The sequence below is a fragment of the Fulmarus glacialis genome, unplaced genomic scaffold (genome assembly GCF_000690835.1).
Source record: "Fulmarus glacialis isolate BGI_N327 unplaced genomic scaffold, ASM69083v1 scaffold9025, whole genome shotgun sequence".
Lineage (NCBI taxonomy): Eukaryota > Metazoa > Chordata > Aves > Procellariiformes > Procellariidae > Fulmarus > Fulmarus glacialis.
The window spans coordinates 81,074-99,488 of NW_009212469.1; the positions used below are offsets into that span (position 1 = coordinate 81,074).

At 46.7% G+C, this 18,415-nt stretch overlaps 1 protein-coding gene across 1 annotated transcript; it reads left to right on the forward strand.

Annotated features, from left to right (window-relative positions):
• The first annotated feature begins 749 nt into the window (after nt 1-749).
• On the forward strand, nt 750-17,003 carry TMEM108 (transmembrane protein 108). Its single transcript, XM_009577895.1, is given in 4 exon segments — nt 750-911; nt 7,027-7,161; nt 7,164-8,123; nt 16,828-17,003. Coding segments are annotated over 4 exon segments (1,284 nt in total). The 5' UTR covers nt 750-898.
• Nucleotides 17,004-18,415: the final 1,412 nt, after the last annotated feature.

Genomic DNA, 18,415 nt, shown 5'->3' on the forward strand with positions numbered 1-18,415 from the left:
CCTTTTGAGGGATCGGTAGTTGGCTGCACAGGGCACATTGTTGTGCTCTTTGGGCAGTGTGTTCTTCCAGACACCCAGCTGTGCCGGAGAGAAAGAGAGAAACAGAAAGAAGAAGAAAAGGAAGAAGGGAGGCAGGGTTATGGCTTAAGGAATCACAGGATCTGTGGACTTCTTTATGGTTACAAAGTAGAAATTGCCCATTCACCACTGAAGAGTGAAGAAATAAAATACAGAACATGCGTTTCGATGCCAGGGAAGGAGAGGGAGAGAAGATGATCGCTATTTCATTCCCCATATTTTCCTCTGACAGGAATATTAATATCATTAGAGATAATTGAATGAAGTGGAAGGTCTGGTGGAGGTACAGAAGCAGGAGGTAGATCTGTAAAATCCGTCCACACACAAAAAGCTAAACGCTGCGCTGGAGGGAGGGCACTCTGCCTCGAAATAGGGACTGAACAGCCTCACAAGGACGTGCAGCTGGGGTGCTTGTTGCTGTTTTGTTCCCAGAAAACGAGAACTGCCAGCAATCCTCTGGCATCTGAATAGACCCGTGTCAGACAAACTGTATCTGGACTTGATGGGAAACCAAGCTGGAATACCAAGCAGCCTTTCGATCTGCTGGCAGCGAGGGGGACTGGCTCAGTAAGTAATCGTGCCTTGCAGTTGCAAAGGTACTCCATAAAGGAGCGAGCCCTCTCGCTGCACAGCCCTGCAAGACACGCCTGCCTGGGCTGTCTCTGTCCTCATTCCTCCAAACCAGTTCCAACAATAACAGCAACTCCTGTGTGCAGCTGCCTCGTTAGGGAGAAGATGTATTTTTCCTTTTTCTACTGAGGGATGAAGCTTCCAAATCTGTGTGATGTGAGCAGGTGAGGATGTCTGCTGACAAGTCCAAATGATATTTTCAGGTAAGTGATTACCTTGAACAAGCAGCTAGAGTCAGGCTCTTTCTTTTTATTACCCTGCTCCCAGTAATTACTGTTGTCCTAGTTTGTCAGTAAGCCTTTTCACAAGGTTCAACAGCTCAGATGTCTGCGTATATTTAGCTGAATAGGGGATCTGAAGCATTTCTAAAGCACCTATTCCCATAGTAGAGACTGTGAGTCTCTAGTGCAGTGTGAGAATGAATTGGGAGCTGCCTGCTCTGTGACTACACAGCACTGTCCTATTTGTATCACCCATTGTTTAACTCCCTGGAGGATCAGATATGCATTTTGATTTACAGGCTCACTCTCTCGAAGTCTGTGATGGAAGTGCATCTTAGAGGCAATAATAGTGTTCTGCAATGTTTTTATATCATTAAAGGTCCGGGACGTCTTGCCACATGAAAACTGTAGCTACTGTTACTGTTGTTGCACAGGGAGTGTCAGCGAGTACTGCTTCATTTGTGTTTGTACATGTGATTTCCAGAGCTTCTGCTGATGCTGTTTTATGTTACTGCAAATAGAGCTGTTACTGTGTGTGTCTCATCCCCTGCATTTTACCAAATACCTTGTGTATTGAAGTTTGGGTTGATCACCCTGACTAATACTTACAAGGGAAAACAGGCAATAACTTGTAAGTTAATATCTGGGAGTTCTGGCATGACAGCCACTGATAGACAGGCAGGGAAGAGAAATTTTCTATGCAGAGTAACCTACTTTCTCTTCCCTCAGTTCTGCCACCAATCATAGAGATGAAATTTGCTTAACTCTTTGTTTGTACAAGGGCTGCTTTATTGTGAGTGAAAATCATATTGCTTTGACAGATTACAAAGAAATGACCATAACAAAAGTAATAATATATACTTTCTGCACAGTTTCCATCTATTAAAGATTCATTTTGCTCCCTGTAACATTTTAGGTTTGCTGAGAGACACATGAGAAGATAATAGTGTCATGAAGAAAGCTTTCGTTACAACAACACAAACATTGCTGTTGCTTTGAACAGGTTTTGCACAATCTTCTCTCACTCTTAGTAAGTCAAGACTGTTAAAAGCACGGAGAGGCTTCAGCAGCCCGTACACTGCCCATGCGCACCCAAGCCCTGGGTCTGTAGGTAATGGGTCCTTTGTAGGTCGGCTCCCTTCGCTTCCCTTGCCCACGGCAGTCTGAAATAATGAGTCCAGCAGTAGGTCTCTGCACAAAAAGCTCTTCCTGACTTCCTAGAGCAAAAACGTTTGCCAAGTACTGCTCAGGTGGCTCTGTTTGTCTTGCTGCAAGGTCCGAGATAGCAGAGGCCGGAAGGGGTCAAACGCCAGACTGAGCTCGTTGTGCACATTCATCTGCTGTAGAAAATGTGAATGTGCAGCTCAAAAGTTTCCACTGTTTCTCTGGCAATTAGGACTTGGTCCAAAGCCCGCTAAAGTCATTGGGAACCTTTCCACAGGCTTTAGGTCTGAAGTTACGTAAGTTTGTGTTGTTTAAGGGGTGCCCCGGGGGGGCTGAACGCCTGAGCTGACTCGACAGCCGCATGCCTGCTCTGCCATGCCATGCAAAAAGGCTGTTCTCGAACTGCCCGTGAAGCGTCCCGTGCAGCACCAGGCGGTATTAACTCCTAAATGAAGCCTTTTATTGTTGTCCTGTGCCAGGACACTGGCTCCTGGCGGGGGCTCCCGAGGTCCTGAGATCAAACAGTCAAGGAACGTCAGCTGCTGGGGCCCGAATTGCTTTGTTTTTCTGGTTTGGAGGGAGGCAGTTCTGCCTCCTGCCTGCAAATAAAAGGGTCGTGAGGAAGTTCCCAAACGGTAGGACCCTGCGGATTTCATAGTCTGGGAAAGCAAAATATTCCTACCCCCTGACTTTTCTGAGACGCACTGAGGACATCAACCGCGGTCTTTTAAAGCATTGCTGTAAAGGAACTCCTTCATTTTCTTCACGTACACAACAGTACACACCATTTCTGGACTCCTTATACGAGTGTACGATGGGAAGAAGCGCTGCAGGGAGATCCTGTTGAGATTTGAACCGTTGCACCATGTTGTCAGGAAGGAGTTTTTATGGCTAAATGCACATCGGCACCCATTGTGTACACTCTGCTGTCACTCTGCTGTGCTTTATCCTTGAGTTAGTTCATTTTGTACTTAATATTCCCTTCTTGGTGCACTATGCAAGACCACAGGATGACACAGAGACCTCAGGTCAATCAGCCTTCTCATTAGGGTTGAATGGTTTTAATGTAGTCATAAAATTAGACTCCAAAAGTGGGAATTTGACACACAGCATTTAAAAGCCAAACCAGTTTGACCCCTTCTAAGCATGAGCTCCTATACCTTAGAAATGGCCCCTTACAAAAAAACTTAATGGTGTGATCTGACCTTTGAACATAAAATTAATTATTATTATTTGCTATAACGTTCTTACATCAGTCTGTATTACCGTTATGCCAGCAGATAGTAAGGACTGCCAGTCCTTACCCCAAAGGGCTCACGCTCTAAGTAAGATCAGTCCTAAGAGTCTTAGGCAGCCAAAACTGAAGGGTTTTGGCAAAGAAGAGCTGTAGGACTGCGCTTTGAACTGACCAAGAGCGTCTGCTATGTACCATCTCACCTGGGATATCAAAACTTTGGCCGTGACAACTTGATAGCAAGCAGAAGATTTCCTTTCTGTGGTAGTCTGATTGAGGGTAAGCTGAGCTATGGGGGGATGGCTGGTGGCGTACCCACCATGGCCCTTTTCTCAATGTGGGTGTGTTTGTGAAGCAGAGACAGAGGTTGGGAAGGGAAGAAATTTGCAGGGTTGGTTAAGTCCATTTCTGTGACAAGTGCCTCCTGTGCCTTGGTAGAGGAATTCAGAATATCATTTTCCTAGGCTTAAGCCAAAGTTGCCAAACAGGGCAGTCTAATATCAGGGACCTCTAATAAGAGTCCCACTTTGTAAGACATTGCATATCCCTAAGTGATAGAAAAGTGAGCAGGAGCTTTGGGCAATCTGGTCACCGCAAATCCAGCCAGAGCATGCTTAGGTGATGATGCAGAGTATCTGAAAATACCAATTCCAGCTTTACTTTTGCTTTGCAGTTGGCTGTTGAACAATTATAAAACAATAAATTCTACTTAAAAGGGCCAGCAAAGCCCACTGTGAAGTCCTTATTATCAGCTAGTTCTCCCTAAATATACAGCACTGGCTATTTTTACAATTACCTACTAAGCTGAATATTTTTTCTGTAGTTAGGGGCACAGATTAGCTCTGGTTGTCACTGAAGGAGTTACTGTGGTCCATTCAACCAGTAAAAAAGTCCTAAGAAGCTGTAGCTTATGGGGCCACGGTGGGTCTGCAGAGACTGTTAAGGGAGTCTAGCAGATGAGCAAAACCTGACTGCCACAGCCTGAGACAGCCAAATGTCATGGGGGTTATTGTTTATTGTCAGATAAATTACTTCTGATGTAGTATTTCCTTCGAGTAATTATTCATACTTTACAAGCCACCTAAAGGTACTAGCTTAATGCATCTGGCTTTCCGTGCCTGCTGTGTGGTGACCTGCTACCACAACAGACTGCCCCAGAGAGCTTATAAATCTTTACAGCAGCAAGCTTCTGATTTATCAGTATTTCAAGAAGTGGGGATGGATGTTAAGTAGGTTTTTAGCCAAAGATCAGGGTTTCTAACCCCAGGGCACAATATGCAGAAAAGCTGACAACTTTTTTATTCCTTAAGGAATATCCTGGAGAAGAACATTAACCCAATAGAGATGTTTTTCTGCGCGTGAGGTGTGAGAGGGAGTAGTTGCACAAAGAACATCCAAAAATTTTAGCAGGCATTACAATCATTATAATCTAGTATCTCATAAGATCTGCCAATGCACTTTATCTTGTGTGCTCAGAACAGCAGGCCTAAACTTTCCTGAAACATTATCTCCACACACCAAATCCAAAATAAATCGTCATCCTTTCCTCTTTGAATTTGTTCTGTGGCAGCAACTTGTCTTGGCATGAAATATTAGCCATATGGACACTAGAATATCTGCTTTGACCTTGACCTCAGAATAAGTGCTGCCAAAAATGTGAAGATAACTCCTGCCTTTCATTTCCAAGAGTGATGCTCCACGAGTGTAGCACGATCTGCTCTCCTGGTTGCATCTCAGTGTACAGAATATGTTTTTTTCTTTGACTAGGTGTTCTGCTAAGAGCATATTGTCTGTGGCTGGCTAGGAACTGGGAAGCGGTATCCCAGACAATGGTTTATTTGGCAGAGATATTTATTTCAGAAATTAAAAAAAAAAAAAGAGCTAATTTTAGCATCAGGCAGTGGAAAATGCATTGCTTGTAATCGGCTCTCACTACGTTATCCAGTCAGTGTTTTCATCTTCTGGATACTCTGCGAAGTAACAGGAGGCTGCTGGGGGCAAGATGAGGTGAATTTTGTTGGTTACAGAGCTCTGCGCTGTTCTGGTTCAGAAATGATGGTTAGTGATCAAAGTAGAGCATTTAGCTGGGTGAGAGGAATAGGGCTGCTCCTTTGGTGAGTTTTGCTATGCGTATTGCACTGATTGCGAATGGATGTGAATGATGCACAGGGTTCAGAGTAAACACATTTCATGGCATTTGCATCTGCCCAACGTGCAACAGAGCCCTAGGGCCCAATGGATACCTAATCAGAGATCTTCTTTCATTTTCCCAAGACCCCGTCTTCCTTTTCTGCTGGTGCCCATAACAGATATTCCCAAGTAGGGTAGAACTAAATGGCATAACAACGCTCACGGAGAAAGCTGGCAAGCCTGGGAAGGGTGGAGAAGGGGGCAGGAAGGTACTCCACAGTCTTGGCTGGCAGGTGATCATTACCCAGTTTGGAGTCGTGCAGCTTTGATGAACTCGTGTCCCTGATTTGTTAAGACTGTGACAACATTTTTCACCGTGACACCGCTGGTTGAAATTCACGCTAGCACAGTGCTGATGGTGCCATCTGACGATGCTCAGTGGACTGTGCAAAATGGATTTATTCCGTGTGCTTCCTAGTGGGCAGGGATCCACATTACACTCGACAGCTTCAACATATGGAAATGGTGACGTGTGATTGATGTGGTCCCTGCAGGTCACGCTAACTCACGGTGTATTAGCCCTGCATCCCAGGGAGGTTTATGCTACTGCAGCTGCCCACGTCCATTATCTGGACTAGGAGTAAATGGAAGAATTGATGTTCCCAGCGGTGTGAATCTGGCACCTCATGAAATGATGTGCGCTACAGAGGGTGGCAGAAGGCAGATTTCACACAGTCCAGTCCCACAGCACGTGTGAGCACAGAACAGGTTACAACCAACATTTGTATATGGGTGCGAAGGGCAGTTGTGTTAGATTGAGTCAGACCCCCTAATAATCACGTGGCTTTTTAAAACAGCTGTGATAGCTATGTTTTCTTGTTCATTTTTAACATTTGGAGATTTTCCACATCTCATACTCTAAAATAAGTGACTAGATTTTCCGAAGTTGCTAAGTGAAGGACAGCATGTACAACCCCGGAAGCCCTCTCATCAGACATCCCTTCTTGACCTAATTTTCATCAAGGGCTAAGCAGCTGCTCTCTCAAAAAACAGATTGCTTAATGGCATCCAGGACTGGAGGCAGCCAAATTTAGGATTTTGCAGCCAAAAGAATGAGCGGACTAAGGTTCCCCATAACGATGTGGACATTCATCTGAAGGCCTCCTGGCCAAAAGAAAAATGAAAACGTCTTTTGTTTCTACCCCGAAAGAGTAGGATGCTTTGTAGCTTCTACAGGGAAGTCACCTGCCTATGGCACTTTAGGTGGTGCTTTAAAGCACTCTCCTGAGTCCCTACTGCAAGCTCCTCTCTCCCTTTGCTGCAGAGATTCCTTGCAACCTTCCCGTTCCCACCTCACCGCTCCCACGGCCCTGCGGCCACCGCAGCCCCTGCAGATTTTCCTTTCTCTTCCTACTTTGCCAGAGAAGCCGACAAAGTGGGATGCTAACTCTTCTGTCCTTCTGCAGAACATGGAAGGTATTCCTTCCTTCCAGACGCGCAAGCCGTGCCATTCCCTGTCCGCTGGTCCCTCCCTGGTCTCTCACCCTCTCTTTGTGTTTTTTCCTCCAGGTGTTCTACTGATCTTGGCACTGACAGAAGAGCTGGTGTTTTCTGTTCAGGTACTGTCTCCCACTGTCTCCTCCTCTCAGGGCTTCCCGATGGACACTACCACTATCACAGCCATGGGAACAACACCTCGCCACAAAGACCCCTTCCCACGTCCGCTCGCGCCATTCCCCATCCCGTCAGCCTGGCGGAGAAAGCCCCTTCCACCGGGCAAAAGCAAGCGAGCGGCCCTCGCGTCGGCGAAAAGGAAACGTATCATTTATACAACCAGAGTGCTTTGTACTCGGGACAGACTCGCCCCAAGGGGAAAATATTCCAGGTTTTCAAAGGCAACTTCACAGAGTCCTCAGAGCCTTACCTAAAGACGACCCTGCACTCTCCCTTCCCCACCCTGAGGAGCCCTTTCACAGACCACCCGTTTCAGTCCCAGGCCGCAGCGTCCAGCGATCCGAATGGCACGGGGCTGGCAAGAACTACACACTCAGACCCTTCTCCCCACCGCAACGCCTCGGGAAGCCTTAGGGAAGCAGAGCGAGGGGACGGGGCCGAGCTAGTGGTGCAGGAGGCAGATTTTGCCACCACAACTGCTGGACCATCAACTGATCCTGAAGCAGTGTCGGTGCCTTTTAAACCCACCCGCTACAGCGTATGGGATATGCTGAGCAAAAACAACTCTTGGGTAACCTTGAATCTCAGTACAAATGTCCCTCTCTTTGCTGGCCCTGGATCTGCAACAGCAGCAGCGGGTCACTCGGTTCAGACCAGTTTTGACGTCAGCGTCTCCTCCCCGGCAGCGGGAGACCCCAAGGGACCCGCTCCAACGCAGCACGGTGCGGTGACTAACGCGACCTTGCTGGGCAGCGCTCTCTCCGCCGTGCCTGCCACGAGGTTGTCCAGCTCCATTTCCACGGCTGGCTCCACCGCCACCGGGAACTTCCTAAACAGACTGGTTCCTGCCGGAACCTGGAAACCCGGGGTGCAAGGAAACATCTCCCATGTCACCGAGGGGGACAAACCCCAGCACAGAGCAACCATCTGTCTCAGCAAGATGGACATTGCCTGGATCATTCTGGCTATCAGCGTACCTATATCCTCATGTTGTAAGTTAATTGCTGCTTTATTTTGCTTTCTCTTTCCTTAAAATTCAGGTTTCGGCCCATGATTCAAGGACCAGGTGGAGAGCTGACAGAGGCAGGGTGGCTTGAGATAGAAGAGAAGCAATCACTAGACACATCACAGAGATCACATTCACTGACCAAAGTGCTTAGCTTCGAAATGCAGGGCTGAAATGTTTACACTCAAAGCATACTTGGTCTGTTGCTATTAGAAATCACTTAGTCTTTTTGAGCCCTCCGTTTGAGGGTGTAACACAAGGCTGAACAACTCTGGAAGGCGAAGCAGCTTTACTTCAAGGCATTTAAGCTGGTGACCAAAAATTGTACAAGTCTTTAAGCTAGGAACCGCTATATGCTGCCCTGGAATTGGATTTTAAAAGCCCACTGCTAACCCAAAGGTTTGATGACAGTTGTAATGACTAATACCTTAGGAAACACCAGTTTTCCAGCACAATAAAATATTTCATTGCAGGCAGTTTGTCAACTATCAGATTTTAAAGTCTGGGGCAGGTTGGGTTCCCAGAGCTGGCTTAGGGTCTTGTCATTTGACTCAGTTACAAAAAAAACGTGAGAAATTATGAAAAAGCTTGTGAGTGGATGCCGGGGTGTCCCCTGCTTAGCTGGGTTATATCAGCAAAGCGGGACAACATGTTCTCTGGGGTTTCGCTGTTGCGGGGTGTGATTATGCTGATCTGTCTGGAGTGAAACAAAAACAAAAATTTCCCAGCCTTTGCTGCCTGAGGAAACATAAAAGGGTAGCAGGCAACAATACTGAGTATTAATTCTGTTATTTATAGCTACGAGCTGTACTGAGGACAAGGCTAGATGAGCTGACCGGGCCAGTCTCGCACACAGCTTACTCCTGCCGAAAAGGACAGTGCTGCTCTCTCCTGCCCTCTCCGAGGCGCAGCCGCCTGATCCTGCTCCTCTCCTTCTGCCTGGGCCTGACCTGACACCTCCCCGAGACACTTCCAGATTGCTAAAGTGGTCAAAAAATATTCCCTTTGCTCTGTGTTACTTTCTGTCCACTCGGTGAGCTGAATCAGCTCCCCGCAGGGCCAGGTGAGCACGAGACCTGGAGCGGATGAGGCTGCAGGAATACGCACCCGGAGAGGGAGCCGCACTAATCCTCTCAGCGGCTGCACATCATTGGGTTGGCTCAGCGTATCTGTTAGACTTGTACCTCTGGGACCACCGCTTCTGCTATTGCCAACGTGGTTAAAGCCACAAGTGAGAACAAAGCTTAAACCTAAAAAATGGACAATCAAAATAAAGAGAAACCAAAGCCGAAGTGTGCCCACATACTTCTGCGAAAGATGGAGAGGAGAAACTGGGATATAGCAAGCACATGATGAGAAGCAGCAATATTTGATGAACTTGTCTATCAATTAGTAGAAATAGAGGATCAAATAAATTCTTCCAAGCATTATGTTTTGGGCCAATATTCAGAAAGAAAGCTGAGCTGGATAGAAAGCATCCAAATACAAAACACAAAATACAATACCATACAACACAAGCAGAGGAAGCATAACCAGTGTGTAAACTGGTGTATGACTCTGCCTGCAGTGTGCCATATGTGAGCTAATAACTAAAGATAGTTATTAATAATAATGATATGAAGAGTCTGTTGGCAGGACTTCTAACCCACTATTCATTAAATAGTGGTGTTTAAACTTTTCTTTTTATCATATATATCTGTTCATATGACTGTGCCTATTCTGTTTCTTGTATTTGTAAGCTGCATTTTTTTAAAAAGGCAAATGTTATTTTGAAAATTATCTATACCAGCTCTAATACAACTGAGTGTTTAAATGATTCAAATATTTAAGTCCTGCTTTCAGGACCAGATTTCTGAGGATGGTCTTCAGTGGGACTCTCCTTTTAAAATGTGGGGATCCTCAGAAATACTTCAGAGTTGAAATGAATGGCCGGCAGGCATTTAAATGGGATATTTTTGGATCTGGCTGAAGTGCCTAGGGAATTGCTTTCATCCAAAAGTTACGCTGTTTAAACCATGCCATAATAAGTGCTGTTGTACAGGCTTATTCCTACAGGAGAAGAAAAATAAGTTGCAACAACCTAAAGCACTTTTACCCAGATGCATATGTCTCGGTCATGGCTCCCCTCTGTGCTGCACACCGGAGGGGCACTTTATTTCCTGAGGCATCTGCGTATCTTCAGGCACGGGTGCGTGGTGTGTGGTGTACGGTGTGTGGTGTACGGTATGGGGTGCGCGGTGTGTGGTGTACGGTGTACGGTATGGGGTGTGCGGTGTGGGAAGGGGACTGTCGCCACCTCCCGGGCACAGGCGCCTGCAGCTGAGGACAGAAGGCCCCACGCTGGGGTTTACTCGTCACTTCTGGTCTAGAGGGGGCTGATGCTAAGAGACAGAGAAAGAGTACAGCCATTTGGATTTCATTTCATCTTCAGGGGGTGAAAATGTTTTCGGTGAGAGGCTCTCACAGCTGTTGTGGGCATGGACTGAGAAAACACTGTCCTGCTTCTGCCTCGGGATGCTGAAAGGTGGAGGTATCTCAGATATCGAGACTCAGCCCCGTGCTCTTAAATATCTGAGCTGCCTTAGGAGGGAACAAGCCACGGAGAAAGTCACTGAGGACTCCTATCATGGGAGGTTATTGCTGACCCGGAGCTGCGGGCTGGCGGCTCTGTGCTCAGGCTGGCCCTTCAAGGCTGCTGGCCAGACCCACCGAGGGGAACAGCAAGCCCTGAGCTGCTGCTGAGACACTTGTGAGAAAGGGTAAGGCCCTGCACCGGAGGGAGAGGCAGCCCTGAGGCAGGGAAGTTAGCAACGCACCCTGGAAAGAAGTGGAAGGAGGTGAGGAGAGGCAACCAGAGCCTGTGCACGGCTGCAGAGCTGCAGGAATCTAATTAACTCGGCTCCCTCCTCCTGCTAATGAGGAGTGCCCCTGAGCCAGCTCACTGACCTCCGGGCTGTTTCCAGCGCATCTCTCTTCTGCCGGGAGCCCTTGTGCCTGTCCCCATAATCCCTCCCCTGCGCGAGGGGTGGCGAGGAGGCTGGAAAAGCCTTCCTTCTCAGGGGGCTTCTGGGCGCAGCTTGTGCTGCCCGAAACGCTCGGAAGGGAAAACGCACCACGATGCTGCAGAGACACGTCTGTCCCTCTCCGACGCGTGGCGCAGTAGGGCCCCACGCGCTGCTCGCTGTCACAGCTTTTATTGACGGGCACCTGTTAAATGCAAACTTGTGGGCGTTTTAACTTCCATAGCAGGGGAAGTGACCTGCTAGAAAGTGACCGCAGGAGCCCTTGGCTCCTCGTCGCCACTGGAAGAAATGCCTGGGATGCTGCACTTCTCCTTGCAGAGGAAAGACCCTGCCAGGGCTCCTCGCTGGCCCGTCCCTGCCGTGGGGGTTTGCACCTAAGAGCAGGAAGCAGCAGAGGGTTTGGTCAGTATCGCTGTGCCCTGGCATCTGAGCCCCACCGAGGACTGGCAGGTCCCACCAGAAGTGCTGGTGGCACGGCCCAGTGGCTACAGCACTAGCCTGAAGACCTGGGCCTCAGGAGCTCGCCTGCTGAAGTAAGGGATGGGATTTAGCCTCCCCGTCCTTACAGTACATATTTCTTTAAGGATGCATAGGTTTCTGAGTCCCACTGCAATCCCTTAAAATGCTTGCCAGAAAAGTAATGCTTTGAATAGGAATGTGCGAGGCACGTCTGCTGTGTGATCCTGGGGAAATCATTTCACCTTTTGGTACCTCAGTTTCGTGATATAAATAACGGGGGTAATGTTGCTAATGCCATTTGAGGGCTGCAAAAATGAAAGATTCTGTATCATTGCGATCCCAGAAAAGCAAAGTCATATATAACACTGATAGCAGTCGTATATAACACTGGTTTTGTGGTGTCCTTGAACATTTTTGTGCACGTGCATTTGTGCGTGTGTGGGTGCCTGTCTCTGCAATGCAAAACAAGACACAATATGAACTCATTTTAAAACCCACCATCCCAGTCCTTGGGCTCCCAGTACTTACGTCTCTGTAATTACAGAATGACACAATAAAACGTGGAAGAACAGAAACTTGCAAATCAGATGCGCAGAAGTGAATTCTTTCAGTCAGTTCTGCTGACACGGGAAAACGCGAGAGGAAGGCCGAGCCTCCGAACGCAGGCATCAGCAGAACTGAAAGAATATATGAAGAATTGCCTTGGACATAACCCCACTTAACTCGCATTTCATGCACTGGGACGCGTTCCAAAATTATCTCGCCCACTTTCTCCATCGCAAAACCTAGGAATGTTTGCCTCCTGGTCTGAAGCGAGAGAGATCCCAAGCCCTGAGTCTAATCCCCAGGTGTGAGCTCAGACTGAGCTGGAGAAGAGCCTCCTGTCTCCAAATGTAAGCAGCTGTGGTTAATAACCAAACCCATCGTGATACCTGCATTACAACTAAGCTTGTACTACTATAGATGGACACAGTAAATGAGGAAAACTGAAAGAAATATGGAAAAAACCACTATTTTAGTCATTGAGGCAAGGGTTCTGTAGAAACTTAGTTTATATTATGATCTGCGGGCATAGGGAGAAGTAAATTAACATCCTTCAGTCTGAATATCTTCTGACTTATAAGTGCTTGCAATGTTCAGGTCTGTTAACATCATGTTTTATGTGGGAGCTGGAGGTATGCAGCTATATAAGATTGGTAAAATATTTAAGTGAGTTGAAAGAAAAGACAGAAGACTATCAGGAAACTGTAGGGAGTTGGTATGATCCCATTACACATCATTTATGAGGCCAGTATTGAATATGGTGTGTAATCCTGGTGGTTTATGTTTTAAAAAAAGAGATTGGAAGATTAGAAAAGAGGCATGCGAGTGATTTAAGAGCTGAGAAATGCAACATAACTCCACTTGTGTCATCGTGTAGTCCAAGAAGAGGCTGAAGCCCACATATATGGGGGACATTTCTGATAGCATAGCAGAAGCTTTTAATAAAAAAGGCAAAAGGGGATTGAGGAAGTAGCAGATAAAGCTGGAGGTATTTAGACAACAAGGGGAATGGAACCATGTTCCCACCATGGAAATTAAGTATTGAAACAAACTTTGTCAGAATGGGATGGATATCCGGTCACTCCACGTCCTTAAATGAAGCTGAGTATTTTCCTATGAGATGTGCTGTACCTTAAATACAGCTTATGGTTAAGTTAACAGGTGAAAGTCTCCTGGTGCGCAGGTGTTGTGCAGGTGAGAATAAATGATGGGCATGTTCCCACCAGCCTAGAAACCTGTAAATCTGTGAGAATCTCATTTCTCCCATTTGTGGGATGTATTATGTCCGCTTTCATGGGTGGGGGGACAGATAATGCAGACGTAGTTTGCCTTAGGGCCAGAAAGAGGCCAGCGTCAGAGCCAGAACTCTTTAGCAGCTCTTAGCCCCTGAACGTGTGGGTTGACTTTTCTCCCTCCAGACTAGGAGCAGGTCAAAGGATATGGGTTAAAAATGCTTCTGAACTCCCTGAACCTCTACAAAATTGCAGAGAGCCCCGGTATTTCCTAACATGTATCGTAATCTCTGTACGGGGAGCTTCAGGCTGACACAGGGACAACACTGAAGTGTCCTCATGGCACTCGCTACTGACTTTAACATGGAGCAGGCAAAGGGAAAAGTCAGTTTAGCTTTTCTGACTCCCAGAAAGCAGCCAGGTGAGTGTTTGAGAAACAGAGAAGAGTTAGCCCTTTTTCTGCCCAAAGGGTTGGCCATCTCTGGAACAGAGGTAATACATGGCAGCACTGAACAACAGCACTTTCTTGTCCTTACGAGGGCATCACATAATATACCAGGAAAGATAAGCGGGGTATTAGAGCTACTGTTTCTCTTCTTCAGCTCTGTGTTGTTATTACTGCCGTTTCTCCCTTCCAAACCATCTCTGCCCTCTATGTATTTCATCCACTTAATATGTCCTCGCTGGCCATCACAACTGTCTGTCCGGAAACAGTTTTTTCTGTAATACACATAATTCTAATCATTGGAGCAAATAGATATCTAAGAATATTGGTAAAGCTGTACTCTGTTCCTGAGCAGTCCTATGTTAGCTACATTAATTTCACTAAAAAGTGCCCCAAAGGGGTAGTTAATATGAAATGGAGAGGGAACAGCCCCATTCCAGCCCTGCTGTCCTCTCTCTCTCTCTTAAATCAGGTCTCCTCTGCTTTGAATTGGGGCAGCTTAGGTAGACAGCCTTCTGCTAAAATATGTTATATTCGAGGAAGCTCGGGAACCCATTTTCCACGGTCTTCCATCCATTTGCATCCACAAGCTGAGGTTGGAGGCCAAGAGTGTATGTAATGGAGAGACCATTATTGCTATATAGCAACCATATCTGCACATGGCAAGGCCATTTCCTGCTGGAAGAAGCCGAGATATCTCTCGACTCAACGTCACCGGCTTTCCAGCCCCTAAAACCCAAATCCAGTACTTCTTTGTCAGCAGTGACAACGTTTTATAAGCTGTAAAACCTCAAAATATTTGCACAGCGATAGAGTTGGCTTTAGTGGGGCTCTCATATCCTCAGGCACCTTCAAAAATGCTCTGTGTCTTAGGGAGCACTTGTTGCTGGAGTACCAAAAAGCTCCAAAGTCTGTTGGCTCTCGACAGCAGTGGGGAGGACTAAATGTAGGTCCTGCTTCACTTTCTGATCTTAACGAGCCTGCAGGCTGGGCTGGGACACCGAGAGGGTAGCCGCAAAGTAGGGAGCAAAGATGCAGTCCTTCAGGAGGATGGGCATTTCCCCGGGCAGGGAGAGCACCCACGGGGTGCCTGCCTACGGGCGCAGCAGCGGGAGTCGTGCTGTCGGGCTGTCAGCAAATGAAGTTATTGGTGATAGAAAGACTGAAGCAGTATGAGTCAAAGATAATAGTAAGTTTGATGATGACCTGCTTTTCTGAACATGCGGGAACAGTGCGGGAGATTTTTCCATTAGTTTCGGAAGAAGATTTATAGCATAAGCTCACCTTTCCCTTTGAATGAGACATAAACTGCCTGAACTCAAACCCATTAATTTTTTTTTCTTAGTAGCTTATTCTTTTGTTTTAACTAGGGCTCTAGCCTTGCACTTTTGTATTGCCATTTTATGTGAGTAGATGGGATAAAAAATTAGACCCACGGCATATGGCTAGCTGCAACGTTTGTCAAAACATACAAAGCAGCTTTGACCTCTCTGCAGTCTTTTCTTTCCTCTGGGCTATAATTCTAATAAATAATTTTGGCTGTAGCTGAGAAAATAATATATTTTTCTGCTTCATGAATATTTGCTCTCTTCTTTTCTACCATGAGGGGTTTAGAAATAATGGAGTGAATTTACAGCAGGGCATTCCCTATTTCCCAGGTACAAATCAAAGTAAGTACGCATCCAGCTACCTGTCTGTCTGTATAAATCAAGTAGATTACAAGCACAACTGGTCAATTAATTCCACAAGGTACAAGATAGGTGCACAGAGCTTATGCATTACTCCTCTGAATAAACCCTCGCACGCGCCTCAGCTTGGACCGGTGGGAGCAGTAAGTTCGTTACAGTGGGTTTGCCTGGCTTTCGTAAAATTGCCAAGATTACCCACCTGAACTGCAACAGAGGTGACTAAACCGAAAGCAATTCCAGAAAATAACACTCAACCAGCTTTGTGTTCAGCCCGCCCGCCGGGGGAGCGTTTCCCTGGCATCTCTGCGGCCGGCGGCTGCCTGCGGCCTTGAGACCAGACAATTGTACCCACAGGTTTCACTTGCCGGTCACTTCGTCTTGCCTAACTGCTCTACTTTAAGCTCAAATACTTCAGATTACAGAAGCTGAAGTGTGCTCCGCAGATAGGGAAAAAAGCCATGCTCAGACATCACCAATGCCCAGGCAAGTGTGGGGAACGGATTACGCTTATCAGTAGATCCCACATCCTGATACAGCTGATGGAGACAGGCAGGAAAGCCCCAGCTCTGGGGTTAGTGCTACCCTGGAAGCATAAGCTACGCGAGGCAGGTGCCGGAGGAGATCTCCACGCCACCTCATCGCTGTCTCATACCGCTCAGGAGCCCATCTGTTCCCCCGGTCGGTCGCTGATGTTTTGGAGCACGGTCACAAAGTACCCAAAATCCAAGTTATGAATGTGAGGTGACAGGGGCAGGGATCAGTGGCACTTCAGGGCAGAAGCTTTTGGTATTGAAGACATGCAACTACCTGCGTTTGTGAATTTGGTATTTGAGCCTAGGACAGGTGTCTCTCACTGCCCATTTGCTAATGTGCTCATCGCTGCAGCACCTGAACACGCTAGAAGCAGAAAAGATCTGCGCAGAGGCATCCTCCGCAGTCCCTGGGGAGTGCCCTCTGTCCTAGAGGGTCTATAAATCCCTGCTTAGGTATTAAAATACCATCAGTTACAACACCAAAGCTTTTCGTTAGCCAGGCAGCCACATCTTGAAGATTATAAACTCACATCAAAAAGAAAGTAAAAAATGCATATTCTGCCAAGCCCAAAGCCTCCTCTGCTTGGCCCAGATTCTGACTTAATTGTGTGGGGTTTATTAGGAGAGAGCTAGATCTGACTGAGAGTGAATCGTATGAATGAAGGTCACCAGCCCTCTCCTTAAGTAATGTAAAAAACAAATCCATGGTACTGATGAGTCCTTATTGAAAGGAAATAACCAGATTTTTGACGTGTTTCTATTGACAGCAGTTCTGCTGACAGTCTGCTGCATGAGGAGGAAGAAAAAGACATCTAACCCAGAAAACAACCTGAGCTACTGGAATAATGCTATTACCATGGACTACTTCAACAGGCATGCTGTAGAGTTACCGAGAGAGATCCAGTCCCTGGAGACTTCAGAGGTACCTCACTTGCAGAACTAGTGTCTGAAAACTGTAACTGAAGCCATGCTGGGAGAACGGGAGAGGAAGCCATATTGACAAAGCCTTGAAATCCCTATGCATATTCAGGGAAACAGCTTTTGGAGAAGGACTCACCCTTAGACATGTGTAAGGTGGGATAAATATGTCACCAAAACCGGATTGCCATCCTATTCCCAGCCATTGCAGTTCCATATTGCTGGGTGGTCACGGGAGTTAACCGCCTCTAGGTGAATTTGTTCCCAGGTTTCTCTTCCTTTTGAGCCTATGGCCAATGTCTAGCCATACCATGACTGCTTAGGAGAGCGCTTTGGGCTGGCTTGTTACTGACAGTCGGTCCTTCTAATCTGTCTGTTGTGCATGTCCCACACAGCGTCGGATAAGGGGGGGTAGTGGGAGTTAATAACGCAAAGAAATTTTGTGCATTTATGTCTCAGGAGTTGCCTATACCTTCTCAAATAACCGGTTCAGGGAGTGAGTGTTCCCAGTATATAAGCAATCAAAACATCAATATATGACAGTGTGTAGTGGTGGTGTATACTCATCAGCCTTTACTTAAGGGATCTGACTGGTTCAGTGGGATTATTCATATATGGGCAGGTGATCCTACAGATGGAAACATATTCCCTGGCCTCAGAGACAGACAAGAATAATTTAGCTCAGTTCAAAGGTATTTAAAACCTAGAAACAGTAGAGAATTTGGGTTTATGCTAAAGTGATTTTCAGATCAGCTAGCTGACTAACTCATCTCATTAAATTAAAAAAAAATGTGTTTAGAAAGGAACCTCTGAGATGACTGGACAAGCACTCACAGTCACTTCATAACCCCACTTTGCTGGCAATCATGTTGCTCAAGCAAAGGCAGGACCTGGTCTAGACTTACGAAGAATTGCATGATATCCTATTCACACATAGGATGATCTCCAAAAGCTGTCATCTGAGTCTTTTAAACCTGATCAGAACATGACTGAACTGCGGCATGCTCGGGTAGCTTGGAACCATATATGTGGTTTTCTGACTTTAAAAAAAAGCTGAAAATGCATCTTTGAGCAGTCAAGCCCAGCTGGTAGACAGGAAACTATTGCAATGTGTCATGAAAGTGCAAAAAAAAAAAAAGAATGTGAAAGTTCATATTCTGCTAAGGGTATTGAACTTTGGTGCATCCGACTTCTGGGTCCCCAGACTGAGAAGGAATCAGCCTGACTATCAGAGGAGCTCTTTACTCACGGCTCCTACTGCCTGAAGAAGAGCAAAACGGGCTCACCAAACTTAGCCAGAGCCCCCAAAATTCAGGCACTTTTGGAGGATTGGGAGAAGCGATAAAAATAACAGTCCATTTCTCACCTGCATTCGCACAGGGCAGCGAAGTGCCCTGCGTGCTCACGGAGAGGGAGGGGTGTGAAGTGCTCACCCTG